The sequence below is a fragment of the Diadema antillarum genome, unplaced genomic scaffold (assembly GCF_040938485.1).
Source record: "Diadema antillarum isolate AM-2024a unplaced genomic scaffold, OU_Dant_1.0 seq00000554_RagTag, whole genome shotgun sequence".
Classification (NCBI taxonomy): Eukaryota; Metazoa; Echinodermata; class Echinoidea; order Diadematoida; family Diadematidae; genus Diadema; species Diadema antillarum.
Window position 1 is genome coordinate 106,096 of NW_027271497.1, and position 19,468 is coordinate 125,563.

Sequence of the window (19,468 nt, forward strand, 5' to 3'; positions counted from 1 at the left end):
CATTTTTATATTTGACTGTATTACGTGTCCCGTTGCTGATCAGCCACAATTATCTATTTTTAAACAAATTGTTTTCTTATTGTTGGTGTTGTTACCGTTGTTGATGTTGTTGTTCATGTTTCATGGATTTTTACGAAAACAGAGCCGTGAGGAAGACCGATAGTTAGTGTATTTTAAATCTGTGTGATTGTATGATATTATTTTATTTAAATACTTGATGTGTGTGATTACTTTATACTGTTTTGAAATGTAATATTTTATACTGTTTATATATTTCATGCTGATCAGGCTACTCTGGATAAAGAATTGCAATAAATAAATAAATAAATAAATAAAATTGTATCAAAAATATTCCTACGGCATTCTAAATATTCCCACGGCATTCTAAATATTCCCACGGCAGTCTAACAGCATTTGAAACAATCTGAACTTGAAACTGCAATTCAATCTGGTGTTAAATAAATTTGCGCTTCTGCAAGAGTTAAATTTGATACAGGAATATGATAGAATACTGTGAGACCATTTTTTTTTTTTTTTTAGTGTCGAGGTGTTATTTTCCGATATTTGTAATCAATTTAGGTAGTTTTCACGCAGGAAAACTTTTTGTTTTGGAGTTTGCATTACTATAGTGTTTCGATGTGTCAATTTGCGTTATTCATGATCAATTTACATTGTTTTCACATTGGCAAACGTTGTGACTTGTAGTTTGCGCGTTCGGAGTGTCATTTTCCGATATTTGTAATCGATATAGGTGGTTTTCACATAGGATAGCGTTGTGTTTTGGAGTTTGCGTTGAGTTTGCATTAATTAGTATTTCGGGGTGTCATTTCCCGATATTTGTAATCGATATAGGTTGTTTTCGCATAGGATAGCGTTGTGTCTTGGAGTTTGCGTTGAGTTTGCATTAATTAGTATTTCGGGGTGTCATTTCCCGATATTTGTAATCGATATAGGTTGTTTTCGCATAGGATAGCGTTGTGTCTTGGAGTTTGCGTCGAGTTTGCATCAATTAGTATTTTGGCATTCAATGATCGATCATTAATACCCGTATTTCCACTGTGCATCTTACAAACGTTAGAGTGGCCTCGGAAGAGCCAGGTCCTGTTACCCTGCAATTCACCCTAATTTTCACCGCTAATGGTTTGTATTAGTTTGCATTAATTAGTATTTTGCATTAGTTTGCATTGATTAGTAGTTTGCATTGAGTTTGCATTGAGTTTGCATTGAGTTTGTATTAGTTTGCGTTAGTTTGCATTAGTTTGTATTAGTTTGCATTAGTTTGCATTAGTTTGCGTCAATTAGTAGGACCCGTGTGATCATGTCATAAAAAATATGACTTCAAGTTCAAGAACACCGCGTCGAAATACGCCTTCACTTGGAAGCTCGCACTCACAGGTATATGGACATGTGGGACTACGTATGGGTGGGTGTCTCACACATCGACACCCTAATGTTTTTCTATCAATAGAAGCTTAAAATATCTCACAATTTGCCTGAAATTTTACTCACATGTAAAGAAAATACTCTAAATTCACAAGCGCGCATTGAAAATGCGATTTGTGGTACACGCTTCAAAATAACTGCTTCGAACGCGTGGGTTGTTATTTTGACGCACTCGGCTCAGTTGCGCCGTAGGCCTACCGAATCTACTACTATCTCGATCTATTTGAAACCACCACCCCTACCCTTTGACAATACGTGTGAAATGCACCTAATGCTTTTCCTATTCTATGTGCATTTATAATCTACGGTATCATTGTTTTGCTGTTGATCTTGTTTATTATCGGGTCTTTCAGTAATATTTGGATATCTTCAAATCCCCAGTGAAGAATGCAAAGCCACTGCCACTGGCAACTGCGCATAGTCGCATGCATGAAAGTTCTTTACCGGTACGCGCAATGATTGATAGAGAGGGGTGTCGGTTCCAGAGCACAGTGTCGATGTGTTGGACATCTAAGTACTAGCCACTATATCAGTATATATATATATATATATATATATATATATATATATATATATATATGTATATATATATATACAGAAAACGTGCAAACTCATCCCGTAAACTTTGTATAATACCCCCTTAGAAAGTAGCTACAAGACATTTTGTCATTACTCCGGTTGGGATGTGGATTAAGAAGGGTAGATGGGCGCAGCGTATAGTACGTTTTGAGACTGTTTTTGAACTAGTATCCATCTGTAGTACTCGTAGTAATATTGAGTACTGTAGGTCCTAGACTCGAGGTAGGGTCCCCCATCATATAACCTCTTGGTGCTCCGTCACACAGTTATGTGGCGTTCGGGCTGGTCACCACAGTTACCCTCCACCCACCAGCACTCAAGTCGTAGCAGTCGAGCTGGGTCTAGAAAACAGCTGTACAAAATTGACCTTTTTTAATTGCAGTCGCCATAGCCACTACATAGGCTTTCCAGTGCCATAGAGGCCACTTCAGGATGGTGTTCTTGATACCCATGTGCCTTGCATTTCAGTTTCCCACTCAACTCAATCCCAGCACAATTGCACTACTAGACTCATGAATGTCAATTAGGAATGTTACTACTTACTACTGTACCTATAGTAGGGCCTAGTTGCCAGCTATAGAAACTGCATAGTCATTAGTTGCTGCATCCATGGCATGCTCTCTAGATCTATTGTATTCTATGAGTATGAGCTTCAGGTTCAAGCTCACTGTTAATGACTTTGTACCTGTACTTTGATTTATGTCATCATGGCAGTTTTAGTTAATGAAAGGAAATTATCCTTGGGAGATTTTTTTTTTTTTTTTTTTTTTTTTTTTTAAAATTCAGGAAATTGTAAGATTCCACTCAAAAAGATCAGTCAGATTTGATAACTGCGCATGCTTGTATTGAAAATTATACCCAGTTATAGAGTATTTCATTTTTGTGTATACTTTCTAGTGGATATTCATGTCGGTACATGCTGGACTAACTCAAAATGTGACAATTTTGACGCAAGAAGAAACTAGCATGGAAAAAAAGCACACAAATATTTTTGCTTGCTGGTGTGTCCCAGTAATATGTCTTGATTCTGCAGTGTTAAAACCATGCAAAACTCATCTTTCCCAGCCAATCGTGAAAAAAATTACTCATGCAAAAATATCCACCACGAGCAATATGTGGCATAATGAAAATACAATGTACATTTGCAATGGAGCATGCTCAGTCATGGTACGGTATCTTGTAACATCATATTCATACATATGTATACAGGACACTCATTACTTTGTGGCCTGGCAGTTTTGCTGTAGAAAAAAAAAAGCAGACAACACGAATAATAATGTATTTGATCCACTCACTGAGAAGCATGTTTGCTTGTCTGTTGTGCTGATTAGTGATGCTTGCTCTTCAGTTTTAAATCCACAAGCACCTCAGTCCAAGGAATCTAATGTTAGCCTCATCTTCCAAGGTAAAACTGTGGCATGACGATGCTGTTTGTGTTTAAAGTTGTTGTGTTGGTTTTTTTGTCTTGTTTGTAAAACAGTACTACTTATATCTGTGGTCAATGTACACATTCTGAGGTCAAAAGTGAGTTACTTGGTACTTCAAAAATAATCTTTCTTTCACTTCCATTATCTGATTTCAGCATAAAAGTCACCACACCATCTATTAGACACGTATTTCTACAAGGACACAATTTTGAGTTGCATTTTGCCAAGAAATTATTGATACATTATGAACTACGAAAAACATGAATGCTGGATAATTGTAGGGCATGGGGTGGGGGAGGGAGGGAGATAACCAACTGCAACCAAGCAGGTATGCAAGACACCGGAACAGCAAATGTGTTTTATGACGCTGTCAGATGTGATCTAGTTGCACAAAACAAATTTCTTTCCACATGTGTAGAGAAATTTTATTCATAGATTGTCGTTATTATTACCTAAATTGTAATATTATTATTACCATCTTCATACGTTTTCAGCCTGACATGATGGGAGCAGTTAAAATATTAACAGCAGGGCATGATGGATATCCGAGTCTAATGGATTTAATTCATGTTAAGCACATCACCAGTATGTTTGGCATTCACCACATGATTTGTAATACAGCTGGACTTCATACAGTATGCTGGTAGGTTACCTCGAGTCAGTGCCCCGCTCAGTTGAAATAAACCAGTACATAGCATTCAGAGTAATTTGGCCTTATTTTAACACGTTGAGGACTTTTTTATTTTGCTACAACACGCATTTCCCATAGACACCTACCCGAGTATACTCGCGACTCGTCCTCAACAGGTTAATTGGCTGAAGTTACGATATTTACAATTTCAAATTAAATAACTATAATTTGGGTTTTTTTCATAAAACAGACATTTAGTAAACTCATGATCACTATTAGCATTGCTAGTAATCTCTCAAATCTCTTTAATGTTGATTTTCTTTAATTGTAAACTGCTACTTGTTTCAAAACTTTCTAGAGTTGTTTCATGAGATGTATGACAATGTTTCATGATAACCAGTCCATTTGTGAGTGTGCATGGTTTATGAATATTGCCAGCTGTATGATGTGTTTTGTATGCTTGTCACTCCTGACATTGTGCAGCAAACACCTACAATTTAAAGATCATAAATTGCATGCTTGATGGTATTTTCCATTTTATAATGCATGAGCACTATGTGTTTTAATTTGTTTGTCACCATTATTTGAGGAAAATGTAAAGTTGTAATTTCATGTAAGTACATACTTTCTTCTGGGAAATTTCCCTGTGACTCCACAACATTGTTTACAATTTTACAAGTTCTGTTTTTTAATAGTTCTTTTTGCTTTTTATAATTGTGACCCTGCATCACAAAACCAGCAAAAAGTGGCACATCCTGATTTTACGTGAGGACTCAGAATATGTGAAATGGATCAACCTAATCAACCTTAAGTTTTTCATATTTTCTGAAAGAGCAATTCTTCTACACAATGTCAAAGTTTGTGATCATAAAACAATTGGTAAGTAGTGTTTTGAGCAGTATTTTGTAGAGCACTTTTTGTAGAATAGTGTAATTAGACCATATGTCTTATAGGCCCCTTTTCATTTCTATATAATCTTTTACATGCTCTTCACTTTCAAATCTAATAACTTTTGAAAGGGTGGTCCTACTGCTGTGAAAGTTAGTGTTTGTCATGGACGGAATGTGTTAATTTTAAAGCATAGTTAGTCTCAGCTTAATCTGATAATCCGTTTATTGTTGTTGCTATGGTATTTACGTCCTGGTTGTTTTTTTTAGTCCCATTCATTGCACGGCTATCATGGCTTGGTAAAGATTAAGTCCTTGATTAGACTCAATACCTCAGAGCTTCTTTTCTCAGTACACGCTTTTCCAAAGTGTGTGCCTTCTTTCCAATATTTAGATAAGATAAGAGAGTCAGTTTGAATTGAGTTATATAATTCTAAAGCTTGCAGTCTGCTCAAGATTTCAGAATCTGCCCTTAACTAAAAATCCATGTCTAGTTACTTTTTGTTGGTTTTGTGATGCAGGGTCACAAATAAAGATGTTTCAGACTCTAGATAAAGATGATGTTATGACCAATCACACAATTATGTTCACATCTATTCACAAGTTAAAGTAGCATGCAAAAATGTTTGCCACTTTTGTATGTAACATAGCCAATACTTGATGATGTGTTGCCCTTTTGATTCCTATCATACAAAGTAAAGATCAAATGTCAGTGAAACATTTGATCATGTGTGTAATACGGTAAGTCTATCAGGTCGCACGTTTCATATCAAGGTATTCACACTCTTTGATAAGTGTTATTGTTTTTTTTTAATTCACAGTATTCCAGGCTGCTTATTCTGACAGATGATTGATTTATTACAAATTCATCACGAATGCATTGTAGAAAAGCCCATTTTTTTTTTATTACCCCATAAACATATTTCTATAGTCATTATTGACCACAACAGGAATGAAACAAACATGATGTCACCTGATATTTTATAAGTGATACCAAAGAAATGCAAACATTTGTATATTATTATAGAAATCTTGATACCAAGTATATATGAACAGTTGTTCACCATGAATACGTATTAAAACTAAACTCTCTTACTTCCATTATTCAGAGCTCCCTCCATAGCACAAGCTGGACAGATGACTTACCTGTATGTCGGCATTCTGGCATTGGTTACTCAAATAACCAGATTTACCGTGCAGATGGCGGCAGGAATGAGGACCATGAATTTGAGGACAAGTTCTTCCATTTCAAGTAAGGAGAGAAAATAGCACACTACACTGGGCAATTTCAAGTTTGGAGCTGGTGCTAGTGTCATCGACAAAACAAAGTCTGCATTAGATTAAGCTCTAACACTGATGCAAAAGATACTATCATGATCACTATTGATCCTGGAAAACCACCACTTTAAAATCTGCGGGATGTAGATGGAACTGCATCTTGGGTAAAATGATTGCATTTAATAGTCCATGTCAAATGTAACAAAGTGCAACTATGAATGCTTAGTTTAAGATGCATGATGAGAAAAAACAGATTAAAATGCCACAAAGAGTGGTTAAGTGCTCATTTATTATAATAATGATAATCTTAATTAGCACATAATATAAAAGATTCTCTATTTGCTTATGCTGGAAGAATCAAAGTATGTTTCATTATCTGTAAATTTTCTTTATAATGTAGCCATACTGTGACATCACAATTGTCTTTTTCAATGATAAGGGCACATGAAATTAATCAAACTTTCGAAAATTCATATTTATAAAAAAAAAACAACAACTTCTGAACAGATTGTCCAATTTTCCTCAAAGTTCATTGCTATCATATTTCTACATTCACTGAATCCATAGTGGTATCTTGAAGATACCATTCTTCCCCTTTAAATGTTCTAATCATTCTCCTGTAATATATGTCAGATGACTAATGGAGCTGCAGTGTTATTGTTTTTAAACATTAGGACACATATGGGATTGTCATGACTGGGGCTAGACATAATGTTTGTTATCATTTTCAGTGCTCTGTCCTAGCCATGTTAGTTTCTGATGTCTAAAACATGCAAACAATTTTCTCTGTTGTAAACTCATCACGAGAAAGAAGGGTTTAAAACCATGAGGTGAAGTCTATATGTTGACAATTCTTTTTCCATTTGCTTGGTCGTAGGACAGAGCAAAATGACTATCTGTACGCCATCTTTGATGGATATGATGGAGTGCATGTGGCCAACTTTGCTCACCAACGACTGCCAGCAGAGCTTCTGCTTGGACAACTGCTGGATGTACAGGATGATGCAGAGGTGAAGCGCATCCTACAACAGTCATTTGAAACAGTGGAAAGGTGTTACTTTGAGCAGCTGGACCACATTCTAGCCGAGAGAACCAACCTGAAACTCTCCCTACCTGATGTAAGAATCTTCTGCTACTTATCCTATTTAAAGTCATTGCCTTTGGAAAAACAAAAAAAAACAAAAAAAAAAAACTTGCAAGATTGTCCAGTTTTACAACTCCCAGATGGTCTGTAGGATGACATTGTGTACCCCATGGGAACGAAAGACTCTTGATACAGATCACAGTAATCAAATGGATGTAGTAACAATTATCCATACAGGTACCGTAAAAGTGGACATTATCGCAGCGTGGAAATTTTTGAGTATTTTACACAATCAGAAACTAGTGTGAAAATAACACATGCGGATATTTTGCTTGCTGTATGTAACATTATTTAATTTTATGATTCAGTGGTATTAAAGACAAAAAAATTTATCTTATATGGCCAAGCGTGTAAAATTCCTCAAGTGAAAATTTCTACTTTTACAGTAATATAATCTCTTGTGAGTTGTGATACAATGTCATTCAAAATCATGTCAGTGATTGCATTAGATTATATGACATTCTGGAAGTTCTTGTAGTGTGTCGTGTTTATTGTTTCAGGTGTTTTCTTTCATATTACGTGTTCATTGAGTATGATACACATTACCGCCACCAAGGTAGGAGGTTTTCTTTGTGTCGGAGTAGGTTTGTTTGTTTGTCTATGTGCAAAATAATTTAAAGTTGTGAACGGATTTGGGTGAAACTTGCAGGAAAGGTTGAAAATGACACAAGGAACAAATGATATAATTATGTTAGTGATCTGGGAATTTTCATGGATTTTACAAAGGATTTTTGATATATTGGTATGTACAGGTCAATGAACTTGGGACTTCAAGCTGCGCATTTTTTGAGGTTTGCATATATACGCACTAAAGTGTGTGCTCTAGTTTCTGCTAGGGCATGGTGCGCTGCGCAACTGGAAGTTGATGACTTAACAAAAGGCTTCTATATTGGGAAATCGAGCACTTTTCAGCATGCATACATATGGGTGGAAATCACTGATCTCATTTGGGGACCAAGATCAGTGGTGGAAATGAGCTGCTTGGCAAAGATCTGTGCCCTCAGAGTGCTTCTCTAGTTTGGATATTTGCTTGCATATTTGGATATTTGTTTTGTCATTGAAGTGAATGGAATCCTGCTAGACAGTAAGCTAGAGTTAAACTACATGTATGTTTATGGTTATGGTCGTGGTTAGAGTGAGGGTTTGTCCGGCTTTAGATCCCAGGCTGGTCCCATTTTTTCACTTGGTATTCCAATTAATACAGACTAATCGATGCAATGTTGCTCTCAAAGACTATGAGGAAAATGTAAGATTGGTTCCTTTTTGTCTTCTCTCCCCTACCCCTTTCATAAACTCATTTATGCAGATGATATCAGCATTACTAACTTGGTCATAAAATTGGAGCGAGAGGAGAGTACTGTTAGCGTGCATTCTAATTTCGCAAATTTCGCGAGAGCCAAGATTTGCAAAATTGAAATGTATGTGAAGGCTCTTGTCTACACTATATGCATTGAATGCCAGAGGCACTTCGCGAAAATTTCATGACGTGAAAAAGGCTGTCGGCTCCATTTCATGAAAATCTCATGCTGCTAAAATAACATGTTTTACAGTAACCTGCATAATTTTGACGCTGCAGTTATTTGCATAATGTTTGCATCAGGAACAGATAAGGGGCCATATGCATTAAAAAATAAATAAAAAGTAGCAATTGCTTGCAAGCAATAAAAGTTGTAATACGTGTATAGATGAAAGAATAAGATGAAAAATTACTGATTATTAATCACAATAAACAAAAAAATAATGTGACTGATTATGCCTGGGCAAAGTAGTGTTTTAATCACTACAGCTTTCATGCCAGAGAGGGCTGATTGTACACACTGATAGTGTGTTGTGTCATATGAAGTAGGTTTACAGCAGTTTTATACTACCATGCTCTCTTTCAGGGCCTCACTGATTACGAGCTGTATCAGAAGTTTCCAGGGGAGATGGACAAACTTCAATCTATGGAGGAAGAACTCAGTGGAGGAACATCGTCTATTGTAACCCTTATCCATGGTGACAAGCTGTATGTTGCCAATGTTGGTAAGTGGAATTCCCTTTTTTGTCTCCTCCATGAAGTGTTGCCTTAGGCATAATTATGTTTTTAGGTCATCTGTCCGTCCATCCATAATCAATTTTTGTAGATGATGTAACTTTAAAGAATCGTTGAAGTACATCCAAATGAAACTTAGCATGTATTTGCTGATGAGTTACAAAGCTGTGCATACACTGTATCAACTTGTGGGTGCACACGCTCGAGTTCAGAGCTGATGCAAGTTCAAATTCTAACATTTCACTTATTTCCCCCTGTTTCTGCAATGTCTGATGGTATTTTCATGATACTTAGTGAATACATGTATTACTGGAAATAGATGCTATGTGGGAAGTTTTGGACCATGGGGTCAAAGATCAAGTGAAAACACTAAAATTTCATGTCTTTCTCCATATCTTGGAAACGGCTCATGGTATATTCATGAAAGTTTAAAAGTACCGTACATAATGTATTGCCTGACAACTATTCTCTTGGAAAGTGTTGGGTCAGGAGGTCAAAGATTAAAGGGGATGGCTAGTAACTGATCAGTGGGAATCAGTGGGAATGGTGGGGGATGATTGTTCCAATCCTTGTGGGATTCATTTAAGAGTACATCACATATCTATTGTTGTGTGAAAATCATTTGCTTCAGAATGGTCTCACATTCAAGTAATGTGCAGTTTAATGTTTCCAGGTTAGCATGCCTGTACAGTGACGGGGCGATCGTCAAAGGGCCGTTAACGATTGCCCCGTCAGCAATGGCATGTGCCAAGGAATGTCTGTCATCTGCTTGAAATATATTTTAGACGATCTCACTTTGGCAGAAAGTAGAAGTATTTCCTCCTCTTCTGTTCTTCAGACTGATTTACACAACCTTAAAACATGATCTCGCATGCACAACATGAAGCTGGATCCACAAAGACCATATGTTTCATGAGTTAACTACCACCTTTAGAGTTGAGGGAGATTGAGCAAGTTAGTGTATAACACGATATTTTCGTGAATTGGAGCTGGCAGCTTTTTTTACGGCATGAAAATTTGGGGAGTTCCTTCTAACATTCAATGCGTATAGTGTAGACAAGTTCAACTTTCTTGTGCATTTTAATTTCGCGAATCTTGGCTCTCGAGAAATTTGCGAAATTAACATGCACATAAACATTCCTTGTTTTACAGTAACTCTTTATGTGCCATGATGTAAACCCCCTGTGTGCCACATTATTCTGAGACAGCAATGCAGTCATGCTTTGGGAAAACATAATGTATTTCAAGTCTATGTAACTTTTATTGATCTTTCTTACCCTCGACATGACAAAATGAGCAAAGTTGTATAGACAATGCCAAGCTTTGCTTTGCTGTATTATTGTATAACAAATCTATAATTATTTTTCTTTCAAATGAGCAGTAGCTACATCATTGTAGAGGCATTACTTTTGCACACAGAACAGTGACAGAAAGTTGGAATTTACTCGCAAATCCAGTAACTCTGCGTGATATTCAATCACCACATAAAATGCAAGCTACGTGTGACAGGAATGGAACAGCGAGAAACGCTTTCATTGTACTCTGGCATTTGGCAATTTGTTGATCGGTTTGGGCGGGTTTGTGCGTTTGAGCAGATTATGCGAAGTTGGCACGCCGTCGACTTGAGTCGGACGTGCGAATGTGGCACATAAAGAGCTAAGTTGTTAGGGATGACAATAAAAAAGATTTGAAATGGAATGTTTAGGGATGTTGCAGAGACTAGCAGACCATGATCCCTCAAGGATAGCTATCTTTGAGGATAAGCTCTGGCCCCCTAACTATACCACGTGTTCAAATGACGAAGCTTATCCTCGATGGCAGCTATCCCAGAGGATAAGCTCACTGCCTCCTGTAACTGTGAGCGAGTCCCACTCAATGATAAAACCACAGAAACGGAAATTTTACGATGACCCCGGAACTAACAAGGGTGTGACGTGTGTGGACTCCATCCACGCAAGCACAATGCAGGTATAGTGTATTATGTTCAGGAGGTTGACCTGGAAGCAGAGAAAAATGCAGGAGGTGGGGGAACTGAGTTCATGGAGAGGTCACACTTATCTACAAATTCCTGTTAACAAGTTCTGTCCACATGATGCGTAACCATGAGTGGGGACCCCCCGCAGCTCATTGATAGAGCGCTAACCCTGAGATATCTCGTGGATAACTATTTTCAAGTTAACTTTGTTACATGTAGCATGCAACGAGTGCGTCTATACGGTGCCTTACTACAAGCTTACTGTAAAAGTGGAAATTTTCGTGGTGTTGAAATTTTCGCACATTTCACGCAACCAGAAACTAGCCCGAAAATAAAAGCATGCGAATATTTTTGCCTGCAATATGTTCCAGTAGTTGATGTCTTGATTCTGCGGAAATAAAGACACGCAAAAGTGTACTAACTAGACTGAGCGTGAAAAATCAGTCGCACGAAAATAGCCACCTTTACAGTATCCTCTACGATAGCTTTCTCGAGGTTATGGATCCCCGCTGATCATAACTGTTGTGAAGAAAGCAAATATGCTGCACATGTTTAGGATTCTCAGTGGGTTTGGATTGCCTTTTGAAGTATTTATTTATATCTTTTTTTCTTTTACATTCCACCAATATTACTTACACCTGTATTAGAGTACTGTGCACCAGTTCTGAATTTTAGCTTATTTCTTGCCCAAATACCTACCATAGATGACATTGAAAACATCTACAAGAGAGCTTGTCACCTCATGTTAGGATCTTGTTTACGTATGTTTCATATGCCCTTCATGTTTGTGATCTGAGTTTGTGATTTGAGGTTGTGATCTGTGATTGAAGAGAAGTCCTCTGTGTACAACTGGCAGTATTGGTTACCAGCTACTCGAGCTACATCATATCTTACAAAGAAATAACAAATTGACAGAGATCTTTGTAAAACTGAACATTATATGAATAGCCCAATACTGTACATGATTCGTCTACTGAAGAAATCATAAAAGGCTCTAAGTAATCCACTCAATAACTCATGAGAAATTGCTATTACATTGTACTTCTCTCTCTCTCTCCCTCTCTCTCTCTCTCTTTCTCTCTCGTCCTTTCTCTGTCCTATCAGTTCCCATTTCCCTCACTGTTTATATGTAACATTGATATTCCAACTGTCACCAACAGCTCTCTTTGCAAGTAATTTTGCAAGACTTTTTGGTATGTAACTTTAACTCATTGCAAAGTATAAGAAGCACTTTGGTCTGTTTGATGCTATGTTTTACTTTATACAGTAAACCTCGCTTAAGTCGACATCGCATAAGTCGACAACTCGCTTAAGTCGACACGATAAAAAAGTCCCGATTTTTGCCTTTGTTATTCCTTGAAAATTTCTTCGTCTTAGTCGACATTTATAAGTCGACAACTCGCGTAAGTCGACCTGATTTTTGAGTGCCAACTGGGCTGAAATACGTGTTAATTCCCTCGTCTAAGTCGACATAATTTTTTCGCTCAAAATCTTATCGCCATTCTCTGAAAAAGAATTGTTTTCCCGCTCCGATTCGCAGCATTTCTACTTGGTAATTCGCTAGTGTAAGGCGCGGTAGCGTTCGCGCCATCCGTCCATTGTTTTGTACGCCGGAATAGAAAGAGCATACACTCATTTACATTGGAGAATTACATGTATTACCCAAAGCAGTTCACTTTCCCCCTTTTTTCCTTGTCGTTATTCTCAAAACGCACAAATTTTGTACACCTATAGGTCCTAGTAGAGAATCATTATCAGAACATGAAATAGGTGTTCCCGTTTATCCGAATATTCTACCGTTACTTATTCCGAAGCGATATTAGAAACCTGGGCCCGTTTTTAGAAAATCAATTAAAATGCAACTACATGTAATTAAATGCAATTAAAAATCAAATGCAGGTGTATCAAATCACGAGCAACTTTGCACATAAACGTAAGTGCGTTGCTGAAAAGGTTTGCGTTTGATAATCATATGAAACTAGAAAAGAGTTGTACGAACCTGAAACTCAATTGCGTTTAAACGCAACTCTAAAAATCAAATGAAGTCCATCAAAATCACGCGCAACGCTGTATTCAAACGCAAGAGCGTTGCAGACGAGAAGACTTGCGGTTTTCGTAAGAAAGTAGAAGCTGCGTTTAAAAGCATCTCTTAACATCTACGGAGGTGCGTAATTGTTGAAAAGTCTTGCATTATTTTTTATTTCGTACAAATGATTAAAAATTGAACGCAACTCTGAAAATCAAATGCAATTGCAAGTCCATCATATCACACGGAACGCTAAAAAGACTTGCGTTTGATAACCATACGAAACTAGAAAATTGTAGGGAACTTTTTTTTTTACTCAATTGCGTTTAAACGCAACCTAGTCTAAAAATCAAATGAAATCCATCAAATAACGCGCAACGCTGTATTCAAACGCAAGAGTGTTGCAGAGAAGGCTTGCTGTTTTCGTAAGAAACTAGAAACTGCGTTTAAAAGCATCTCTAAAAATCTACGGAAGTGCGTTATTTTTTAAAAGACTTGCGTCATCTTTTATTTCGTTCGCAAAATTAAAAATTAAACGCAACCCCGAAAATCAAATACAAGCCCATCAAATCACACGGAACGCTGAAAAGACTTGCGTTTGATAATCATCCGAAACTAGAAAACTGTAAAAAAAAACAAACTTAATCTCAATTGCGTTTAAACGCAATTCTAAAAATAAAATGCAAGTCCATCAAATCACAAGCAACTCTGTATTTAAAACGCAAGTGCGTTGCAGAAAAGACTTGCGGTTTTTGTACGAAACTAGAAACTGCGTTTAAACGCATAAAAATCTATAACGGAACTTTCGCCGTGACCGAACTTAGTCTGCACTAGCAGGGGAAAGACATCGCAACATTTACATGTTTCAAACTACCGAAACGCATGCTGTTTCACGAAATGTCAATGAAAAAAATAGAAGCAAATTATTGTTACAGTTCGCTATGCCGAAGGTTTGAATCTCAGTACAAAGTTAAATTAGTCTGACGATGGAAAGAGATTTGTTTTACGAAGGTTAGCTATTCGAAAGATGTCGTTTTCGGATTAACAAATTTTTCTTCTTCTTTTTATTTCAGACTGGCCCGCGCCGTACAGAGCGGTGGTATTGTTGCGAATCGGAGCGCGAGAACAATTCATTTTCAGAATATGGCAATAGAAATTTAAACAAAACAAATATGGCGACTTAGGGAAGGAAAATCACACATCCTATTTCAACTCTGTCGGCACTGAAAACTTATCTCGACAGAATCATACGAATTCGCACACATATCTTCGCAGCAACGCACTTGAATTTAAATCGCAAAGTTGCATGCAATTTGGGGAATATGCGTTTGATATTTCAAATCAAATTTAAAACGTACAGTGTCTAGAAACGGGCCCAGGTTTCCGATCCCGTTCTCTCAAAATCTCTCAAGAGATTTGGGAATTATGCGTTGTCGTTACTAATCCGCGCAAGGTTTATGCATGAACTAAAACATAATTGTTGCTAATGTCAGTAGGTATGTTTTGGCGGCAAAAGGAGTAAGATTTGGGTAGCGATCCGCATCGTTATCTTACTCTGTATAGGGGAAATTAGTTTTCATTTATAAGTCGACAAAATGTCGACTTACGCGTAAGTCGACTTTCGCGTAAGTCGACGTGTTTTTCTCAGTCCCGATTATGTCGACTTACGCGAGGTTGACTGTATGTTTCTTTTATCAATAAGCCACCTCTAATATTTTTTCTAAGATAATTATGTAAGGTTAATCATATTCAATTGATGATCACTAAATTGTGTAAGGGATGTTAACCAACATAATTACATGCACATGACTCTTATATCATTTTGGGCGAATTCTTAGGCTGTGGTCTTGATCATAAACCTAAACTGTGTCCTTTACCAGGTGATTCCCATGCCCTGCTCTGCACTCTGGAACCAGATGGCACCACCAAGGTACGCCAGCTGAGTGTGGACCACACTGTCCTCAACCAGGATGAGTTACTACGGCTGAGCCAGCTTGGTGTGGATACCACAGTCATACAGACCTGCAAGCTTTTTGGTGACAAGAATGCTACTAGAACTATTGGCAACTACATGGTGAAAGGAGGCTTTAGAGACATGCAAGTCTTTCGGTATGACTGGCAGCATTGTTTACTCATCTTTCCTCAACTATTTCTAGCTAATGAAGTCTTTTGAGAGCCAAGACAATGTAAATTGTTTGTTTAGTGCAAGCCCTTTGTTACATCATTTTTGGATTTGTTTTAAATGTTTGGAGCTCTTCCTCCAGTAATACAGTCATCTCTCACATATTAATATAATTTGATTTTTTTAGTATTTATTTGTGTATTTTTGCGGTATTTTGACTCACATCCATTTTTCCACGTTTGTACGCTTTGCCATAACATGCGTTTTATATATTCTGACAAATGGGTAGAAAGGGACATGTAGTTCATCAAGTAAGTTTGTCAAAATAAATAACATAGGAGTAGTTATCAACAGTATAAAAACCACGATTAATGGATGAATTTATATGTTCGCAAGTTTTGTTTTTTTTCTGTGATATTTGAAGCTTTTACAACTTCCATATATTTTTAACATTATTTTCAAATATTTAAAATGAAATTTTCTCTTAATATCTATGAGTGGAAGAAGTGACCATTTTCTCTGGCATGTTTCTAATGAGGCCTCTCTTGTTTCCACAGTGATGCCAAGAGTGAACCCATTATTGCAGAACCTGACATTATTGGAGGTATAGATATGAGACATATGACAGGCTTCTTGATGATGTACTCCAATGGTCTCAGCCACTCACTGATTGAGGCTACTGGCACCACTCAGGCCAATCTTGACCTAGCATACATTGCAATGGCAGAGTTTGAGGTCCAGGCTACCCTTAGTGGCGTGGCACAAGCTGTAGTGGACAAGGTAGTTCGGAGACACCATGATGCCTATCTCTCAGGTGGTGAACGTGTGGCCATGTGTCAGAAGAGGGAAGATATCACACTTATAGTGCGCAATTTTAACTACCCCATTGGGAGTCGTATATCAAGCCCAACAAGCACAACACCCTTCAACCAGGTTAGCCTTCCTTTCTCACCTCTCTTGCCTTCTGGCTCCCAGCCTCCTCGTCTCACCATCAGCACAGCTGGTGTGAATCCTGTACCAGCTGACACACAGACCTCCATCCCTATCACAACACCCCTGTATATCCAGGTGGATAACGGCACTAGTGATCCACAGAGGTCTCCCTTTGGTGCCATCAGAGGTGACCTCACCCCTCAGCCAAGCAACCACCAGTCCTACTTTAACCAGGATGACCCACATACCACACCCCGCCCCTCCCCATACCAGACAGCCGGCAGTCAGGATGAGGAAATGGCAGAAGATGAAAATACAGAGGACACAAGAAGTGGTAGTACAACTTCAAATACATGCAGCAGCAATGGGGAGCCACAGAGAGTGTTTGACTTCAATCGGCATGATGAAAATAAGGCAGAACCAGATGAGGATGGTCTCATAGATCCTTATGTGGACTTCACAGACTTCTTCATTGCCTATAAGGCTGTTTGCCCAGATGCTGTCACATCATAACACCTACAATTTCTTCTAGTAAAGTCCTAAATTTAATAAGTCTGGACCCTTCATTGGATATGCTATGGACATATTGTTACCAAGTTACCTTGAACAGCTTTATTGATTAGTGTACGATCATATGTCTTGGTCTGGCAACATATGTCACTCTGCATCACAAAACCAGCAAAAAGTCGCCGGATATGGATTTCTAGATAAGGGCAGATTCTAAAAGAGCAGACTCTAGACTAGCAAGGCTAAGCGAATGCTGACAATGACTTTTGCAGAAGTGTTTGGGGCGAGCAAGTGCCTGAGAAACATGGAATTTTACCTTCTATTTGAAAGATTGTCATTACTGTTGTTCTTTTTAAAGCAGATTATTCAAATGACGCAGAAAGGCATTAGATTCACTTTGCATTGGTATGGCATTTATCCCGGCTATATACCAATAAAACGTTCACCAAGGAAAACAGTTACACTTTGAACATACGCGTTGTCTGTAGGGCGTAGTATGATTTTGCTTGATGTCACAAATATCAGGTGTGTGTTCAGAGAGTTTCAGTAGGGTTTGGAAATAGAAAAGAGAATGGTATTCTCCTCCCTTTATGTTGCACAAATGTTTTCTGTAAGGTTGGGTATTGTAATAACTGGGGCTGGCTGAAACCCTATTTGCAATTTCATGAAGTATTATTCATGTTTAAAAGCTTTGAAAAATGGACAGAAAGTACACACTGGGGAAAAATGTTGCTGAGAAAAGTGTCTTTGAAGTTTGGGGCCTATTCAAGTGCATAACCTCACCAAGCTGTGCCCTGAGCAATGAGTGGGACAAAAAGCAGGATGTAAAACTGCAGGACAATCACAATGAAGGGATTTGGGATTACACTGCAATTTGGGACACTCATTGAGCACATTTTATTCATGGCTACTGCTAACTTTCAAGGCTGTAGCATTAACTTTTCAGAAGTTACTGAGTTGAAAGTGAGTGCGTGGAAATGCCTTTGAGGAAATGTTAAGACTCTGAAGACATACCTAATCACACTATTCACCTAAAACCTGTTCTAGAAAGATTGCTAAGAAAAACAGTTTCCAATTCATCTTTTTGATCCCAGACTATAGACAAAGGATTGCTCTTTTAGAAAATACAAAAAAGTAAAGATTGACTAGAAGGACCCATTTCATCTGTTTTACATCCTCACATAAATGGGGGAGCCTGACTTTTTGTTGGTTTTGTGGTGCCTGGTCACATGATGTGTTTATCTTTTCCCTTTTCAATGTGTCGCACCAACCTGAATGAAGAGGGTAACTTTTGTTAGTAAGATGTATGCTGCCATATTTTAAGACCTCACATCTTAGACATATCATGACTGATTTTATATCATAGAAACAAAAGGAAATTAGTATCACATTTAAGTAAATTTCAGTTTGATGGTGGTTAAAGGGATCGTATAGTTTTGGCTGAGACCTAATTTCAGGTTTCTAACATTTTTTGGTGAGATAATGAGAAACCTCTTATGAAATATGAAAAAGAATGTAATTCTATGAGGAATTCAACGTTTATTTGATGAAAATTGGTTTTGAAATGGCTGAGATATCCACACAAAAAAAAAGCGATTCTAATAAAGTGTGGGACCCACACTTTATTACGATTGCTTTGTTTGACTTTGTTTTTGGATGTTTCAGTCATTCCAAACCCAATTTTCATCAAATATACTTTGAATTCCTCTTAAAATGGTATGCTCTGTACTATATCATAAGTGTTTTCTTGGTATCTTGCAAAAAGTTAAAAGCCCAATTCTCATCTCCATGTCTGTATCATCCCTTTAACTAAGTCTCTTTCCCTATGAATAGTCAGAGGCCCATCATAGACTAATACATGTACATGTATCTGCTTTTGGTATTGTGATGTATGAATGATAGACTTCAGCTATCGAAATGAAAATCCACAAATAGGCGCACTGTGTTTTTAGTACAATTTCAGAAGTAAATCCTGCATCTGATACTGTGCATTTTATCACCACAAATAGTGCTGTTCTGTGTTGAAATTCACTGTCATTTACACTTAGGCTAGTAAACATTTATATTTGATAAATGAAACTGGATGAAAAGTGTAATTCTTTATTGCATTTACTGTAGAATGTCAATGGTTTGATTGCAAATTTACTTTATTTCAGGGCATTTTTCTCTGTAATGGATACGTAATAGCATGGCGATGTATTCTATATATTGTAAGTGTTTTGCCAATCCTTGAAATTGTGAAATTCTTATTAATATCCATCATTGTTTGAAAAGATATGTAATTGAAAGAAATATCCTGTATATATCAAATCTCTGCTCTTTTGTATCCTTAGAGACCATTGGTGTTTAAAATATGTGCTACAAGAGAATGTTTTATATCATTATTTGTGTTTCAGTGGTCATAGATATAAAGTAGAGTGTAGCTGTGTTTCACTGCAGGCAAAACACTGATTTGATTTTACTACTTATATATGATACTGCATG

General features: G+C 37.4%; 1 protein-coding gene across 1 annotated transcript; it reads left to right on the forward strand.

Annotated features, from left to right (window-relative positions):
- Positions 1 to 1,323: 1,323 nt before the first annotated feature.
- On the forward strand, positions 1,324 to 17,040 carry LOC139734948 (TGF-beta-activated kinase 1 and MAP3K7-binding protein 1-like). Its single transcript, XM_071645724.1, has 6 exons — positions 1,324 to 1,395; positions 6,077 to 6,219; positions 7,123 to 7,363; positions 9,273 to 9,411; positions 15,303 to 15,531; positions 16,102 to 17,040. Exons 1-6 carry the CDS (start codon positions 1,333 to 1,335, stop codon positions 16,988 to 16,990), a joined length of 1,704 nt encoding a protein of 567 aa, XP_071501825.1. The 5' UTR covers positions 1,324 to 1,332; the 3' UTR covers positions 16,991 to 17,040.
- Positions 17,041 to 19,468: the final 2,428 nt, after the last annotated feature.